At 37.2% G+C, this 6,585-nt stretch overlaps 1 protein-coding gene across 1 annotated transcript in view; it reads right to left on the reverse strand.

Moving 5' to 3' along the window:
- LOC124554831 (ras-related protein Rab-39B) overlaps positions 1-3,826 on the reverse strand; it is a 33,417-nt gene extending 29,591 nt beyond the window's left edge. The window contains exon 1 of the mRNA XM_047128495.1: positions 3,464-3,826. Within this exon, the coding sequence (XP_046984451.1) occupies positions 3,464-3,577 (114 nt within the window). The 5' untranslated portion in view covers positions 3,578-3,826. The remainder of the gene's footprint in view (positions 1-3,463) is intronic.
- Between the last annotated feature and the right edge of the window lie 2,759 nt (positions 3,827-6,585).

Genomic DNA, 6,585 nt, shown 5'->3' on the forward strand with positions numbered 1-6,585 from the left:
AGACTTTCTGGGGATTAAACAAACCTGTGATCATTTGCACTGTCCCCCTGTGTGTGTGTTCAATACCATCTGTTAATTCTATTTGGTATGTGTCCCACACACTCAAGCAATATTCTAGAACCGATTGCACGACTGATTTTTAAGCAGTCTTTTGTCAATTGATTGCACTTCCCCAGCATTGTACCAATAAACTGAAATCTACCACCTGCTTTACCCAAGACTAAACCTATGTGGTCATTCCATTTCAATATCTCTACAAAGTATTAAACCTAGGTATTTTGTATGAGTTTGCTGATTCTAACAGTGACTCACTGATATTGTATTCGTAGAATATTATGTTTTTTCATTTTGTGAAGAGCAAAATTTTATGTTTCTGAACATTTACAACACATTGCCAATCTTTGCACCACTCTGAAATCTTATCAAGATATGACAGAATATTTATGCAGCTTCACTCAGTATTTCATTATAGATACCTGCATCAACTGCAAAAAACCCCGATTTTACTGTTAATATTGTTTGGAAGGTCGTTAGTATACAACATGAACAGCAAGGGTCCCATCAGACTTCCTGGGGCACACCTAATGTTACTTCCACATGTGACGATAACTCTCCATCCAAGGTTGATGGCGTGTCCTCCCTACCAAAAAGTCCTCAATCCAGTCACAGATTTCACTTCATATGATCATTCTTTTGACAATAAGAATAGGCGTGGTACTGAGTCAAATGCTTTTCAGACATCAAGAAACAGAGTATCTACCTGGTTTCCTTGATCCAGTGATATTCACTAACATTCCTATTATCTGTATAGTCCACAAGTCCACCACATGCACTGCAGCACATTTACATTAATGACTCTGCACAACCCATTAACTCCGATTTAATGAATTATGCAGTTGACACCTCAATTTTATTCTAGGGTTGAGTAGGAATAGTAGCAACATATTTTAGCTCCTTGCACACACACCCACACCGAGGGAGGACTCGAACCTCTGGCAGTAGAGGCTGCGGGATCGGTGACATGACTCCTAAAACCGCTCGCCCACTCTGTGCGGCAGGCAGTTGTCACCACACTAACAAATAATGCACATAACATCCAGGCAACAAGCTGTAAATGTCTGGGTTTATACACTGATGAAAATCTGGTGGATAGACCACATTAATTTCATACACACAAAAGTCAGTTGGTGCTTACATCTCCTTTGCCAGCTCACAAAGATGGTTCCTACCAAAACATTAAAAAAAATAGTATGCTATGAAATGTATCACTACATGACTGAATTATTTGCACTGTACTGTTGATACAGATACTGAGAAAATACACATGGGATAATGGGATAGGCCACAGAGAATCCCACTGGGGAAAGAGAGAGAGAGAGAGAGAGGGAGAGAGAGAGGGAGAGAGAGAGGGAGAGAGAGAGGGAGAGAGAGAGAGAGAGAGAGAGAAATATTATCTTCACACTACTTAATTACATTTTTTTATGGACCAACAAATAAATTATGAAGTGCAGTGATGTAAATGATCACAACACCAGGATAAATATGACTACCTCTAGCAAAGTACAAAATTAAAAGTGACAGATCAAAACCTATGTATCAATGTTTGTTAATGAACTGCCAAACTAAGAACATGTATGGGGAATTATTTTAACACAAAATTCAAATCTGTTCTGATGGAAAAATGTTTACATAAAGTCAATGAATATTAAGACGCAGCTTGTGATATGAACCAGTGGCACATCAGCTGTAAACTAAGAAATTATGAAAGATATAAGCTGCAACAGTTTCAAAGTAGCATTTGCAAATATAATTATTTAACACCTATTTATAGCATTTGCAAAATCTACCCTTTTGACAGCTACATGGAAAGAAAAGGCGAATAAATAAATGTTTATGATGTCACATTTTAAACAGTTTGCATCATCTGGCTATTGCTGTTATTGCTCTTAAATCATTTGCTATTAAGCCCATTTAAGCAATTCATTTAAGAACACTCTTTTGTGTTCCAATTACATTAAACTAGACATTGCACACTTCTCTCCACTGTTACAGTAAGATTCTAAAATATAACATATTCCAAGTAGCACCGTTTAATGTGAATCAGATTAGCAAGGATTGACAATTTTCAAAGTATTTCAAAAACTGAACAGAAATATTGTATTTTACAGTTTTGAAGTAAAGGTCATTAACAGATAGTTGGAGAATCATTGGAAGCAATCTGTTATGACCTGTTAAACAAAAAATCCCAGTATACAACACAAGTGATTTTAGGAAACCACAATAAAACAAAATTAGGACAGCTGGATATTGACTTCTACCCATACCTTTGCCACATAAATGTCTTGTGTCTTAATAGCAACACCATTCACAATGAGAAAATTTAATGTGTTAACTGACTCATGTCTGCTATCTGTACTTGATGAAACTAGCCTTCATGAAATAGTGAAATGACTACAGTTAAGTCAAATTTATTAAATCTAAAAACACAGGTGTAACATAACTTTAATAAAATGCACAACTCAAATCATCGAAAGACAACTTGTGGAGTGGACTGCTCATGATATATGTATAACACATGCTGCTCAAGTAAAAGACATTTTTAACATCCTCCTGCAAATTTACTGTTATACCAAATGTGTACACAGACAAAAGTTTGTTGGCATTGACAGTTCTCATTTTGTTAACCAGGTAGGAAAATACAGAAAAAATTAATATTTGTTATGTTTAACTCACCTTTTCAGGTAACTACTTGCAGAAAATTTAAAAATGTCGGTGCATTCAATAAGTATGATCTGAATAGAGCATCTGACATGGCAGTGAAAGAAAGTACACACCCCGCCAAAAAAATAAACGTGTTAAATATTCGTATAAACGTCTCCCACACGTAAACACTGACACCGATGAAAAGTATTAAAAGGTTTAAACAATCCAGCGGGGATATGACAAAGACGAATATGGAACAATTACTTCAGACAACTACTTTCCGAGTGAACCATATTTCAAATGGTGCAAATGGCTCTGAGCACTATGGGACTTAACTTCTGAGGTCATCAGTCCCCTAGAACTTAGAACTACTTAAACCTAACTAACCTAAGGACATCACACACATCCATGCCCGAGGCAGGATTCGAACCTGCGACCGTAGCGGTCGCGCGCTTCCAGACTATAGCGCCTAGAACCACTCGGCCACCTCGGCCGGCTGAACCATATTTCAACAGCATAATAAAAACGCAACAATGTCATTTCTACGGATAAAGTACACACACAATTTGGTGATGTAAAATCTTTTACGCTTCAGATCAACAAACAATTACAGTACATGGAGGTTTAGAAAAGAGCTGTATCCTGCCTCTTCCGATCTTACGCCAAACAATCTAGCTACTCCCACGCGCGTTCACCATACGATCAAAACATTCGAAACGTTCCACAACACTTCTTAAAATGTAATGAAAAGTTTACTTACCTCAGCGAATTTTCCGTCCGTAAAATACTTCAACAATGAACTTTTACCAACTGTACTGTCGCCGATTAATATCAAACGAAACTGGTAGTCGAAAATTGGTTCAACCATTTTCATATGTTTTAATCTGTTTGCGCGGTAGTAACTCTTATTATACACATCGTCAACACACTCAGAACTACTCTCTCGACACAACCTTTAACCCTAAACACAGATAGATTTGTTTTCTTTTACTATCATTACTACATCCTTGGTATATCAGCTGAGTGTGACACAATACGCCACCTTTGACTGGACTTTAATTGCCAACCTAACGTCCTACCACAACAATATTTCGGAAAATCCATAATGAGTGTAGTAAAGCATAGCGAAATTTCACATATTCCTGAATCTCATAGATATCATAATATCATATTGTTTTACGTGTGTGTCTGCTCTTCGGTGCAAATGCACCGAAGTGACGGAGGAAGAAGATTAGAATATTTCCGTTTGTGAGACAATACCTCAGTAGATATTTTTTCTTCTTGACAACAATGGATAATTTTGTAAGCGTATATATGATTGATTGAATTTCCCACTGACCATGCAAGTAATGACCCTTACAGTAATTGTTTTAAGAGTTTTTTTGTTGGACAAATTAGTGCATGGTGGTGTTTGAAATTTGCTTTACACGTTACTTTTATGGTGTTTTATTAACAATTTCTTTACCACAAAACCCAACAGATACAATCTAGAATCAGACAGATCTGTGTAAGTACAAAGTAAGAAATTATTTGGATTGAAATTTGTCTTGCTTTCGGTTGAAATGATCGTTTATGTCTGTCTGTCTTTACATTACTTTGAATTTTTCGAATTCCTTCCGTTTATAAACAGTAGAAACAAAATTAATCATTTATTATAGAATGCTACCACTTCTCAGTTCTTACAATCTCAACTCAGTTATCACACACGTCTGAAAGACTTTTTCAGTCACATTTTCTGCAAGCCACTATCCATTTCTCTTTTAAAGATCTTCCTAGCGCTTCCGTCTTCTTTCGTTTGAGTTCTTATTTGAGGTAGTTGTTTCACTTAAACTTATCAGCAGACTGGAGAAAATTCTTGGAATCACACCTTCACGCAGATTTAGTCAAGCTCCTGGTTATCTGTTCTCAATTTCTTTCAAATATTTGAATGTATCATGTCTGCTTCAAAAGACGGTACTTCACACAGACATCACAAGAACCGCTGGCTACGAGGTTGTCAGTCGTTTCGCGTATTTAGTTCTCTTGTCACTGATACTGGTGATTGCGAGCCTGAGATCCTTAGGCGCATTTTGATTGCGAGGAAATCTGCAGCAGAACTTGCTTGCATTTGGAAGGAAGCGAGAGTATCATTGCCAAGACAGCTCACCGTCATCCGATCTCTTATCTTCCCTATCGCGACCTATGAAGCAGAGACGTGAACGATGAAGACAGCAGACTGTAGCAGGATTGATGCTCTGGAAATGTGGTGCTCTAGAAGATCGCTCCGAATATCATGGACAGCACATTGAACTAAGGAATCTGTCCTGAAATAGCTCAGCACCAGAACACGACTGTCTGCTCTGTCAACCAGCAGTAGTTGAAATTTTTTTTTCACATTGCCAGAAGTCTAGAGACAATGGAAAGAACAATCTTAGAGGGAAAAGTCGGCAGCTGAAGACCTAGATATATGCACCATTGAAGTGGACAGCCCACATTAAGTCTCCGTCAATCCATTATGGCCTGGGGGACATCGGCTGGTACATATTTAACGATTCAAAAAACTGTACCAACAGCCGTAAGTTTTCGTTTATTTTATTTTGTGTCTCAAATGCATACAATTATATAAAATAAACCAATACATACAACTGTTGGTAAAGTTTTTTGAATCAAGAGAAAGACCAGATTAAGAGCTTGACCAGGATGGGCTTGCAACAAGCGGTCTGAGTCATGAAGGTATGATTTGGGGGGGGGGGGGGGGGAGATCATGTGTCACACATGGTCAAACACACTTTGTCACAGGTAGGAGAAGTAGGTATTTCTCAAGAACAAATCCAGACAACACTTTCTCCTTCCTAAAGAGTATTTTCTTAAGAAAATTCTGAAACAATCACTCAAGATAGATTCTAGGACACCAAATAACACACATACTATATATCAAGGGAAAAAGGAGAAAGCAACAGGGGAAATTTCACAGACCTAACAATCCCTCAAAACATGTGATCAATAAAAAATAAAATACAACACTTTGAAGTTGGGCTCCAATTTTTGAACTACAGAGTACTTTGTGCCCATGAGCACTAGTATAGATGCACAGGACTCCAACATGTAATATTGTCACTGTATAAAACGACGGACTCTTATTGTAGGACTACTTGAAAGGACAGAGGATCATGTATTTATATCAGAAAAGGAACAATTCAAATCAAGAATTACAATTCAAATGAAGACTGATCTTAATATAATAAGTGAAGACAAACACTTTGAAATATCAGCTATAATTAACAGAGCCTGATAACACCAGGAAATCAATCATTTTGTGTATCGATATCCCAGTGAACACTTTTTTTCAATAAATTAATGGAAGTTCATGATAAAACATAAGAACAAAAGTCAACAATTTTGTACAGAGACAGAAACAAATATCATAAATGAAACTAGTAGCATCCTCAGAAATAGCCGTTAGTGTTTCGGCGTATATATGGCAATTGCTGAGGAACTTTGGCAGCTGTCGAAAAGTGGTTTACAGGAACAAACCAAAACACTCAGAAGTGGCAGAAGTACGAGTCAGAACGGCAAAGTCATGAAATACTACTAATCAGAATCTCGAAAACATGGCTATCAAAAGCTCATTTACCAGCTCTGAAAGCAAATATATACACAGACTAAGGCAGCAACCTATGTCTAGCTGATCACGTAGCATATATCAGAAGGAATAATGTTTTTAAGTAAAGTGGAACTTTAAGATATTCTGGAATGTTGGGAAATACAAGTGAAACAAAATGCTGTGTCACCAGCAGAAACTCCAACATCTCGAGTCACTGAATATCATGAACCTGACGAAAACTTGGGAATAATGTGGGTTTAGGAAGAATGGAACAAGTAGTAATTGATGAAATGCCTGGT

The sequence above is a fragment of the Schistocerca americana genome, chromosome X (genome assembly GCF_021461395.2).
Source record: "Schistocerca americana isolate TAMUIC-IGC-003095 chromosome X, iqSchAmer2.1, whole genome shotgun sequence".
In the NCBI taxonomy this organism is placed as follows: domain Eukaryota; kingdom Metazoa; phylum Arthropoda; class Insecta; order Orthoptera; family Acrididae; genus Schistocerca; species Schistocerca americana.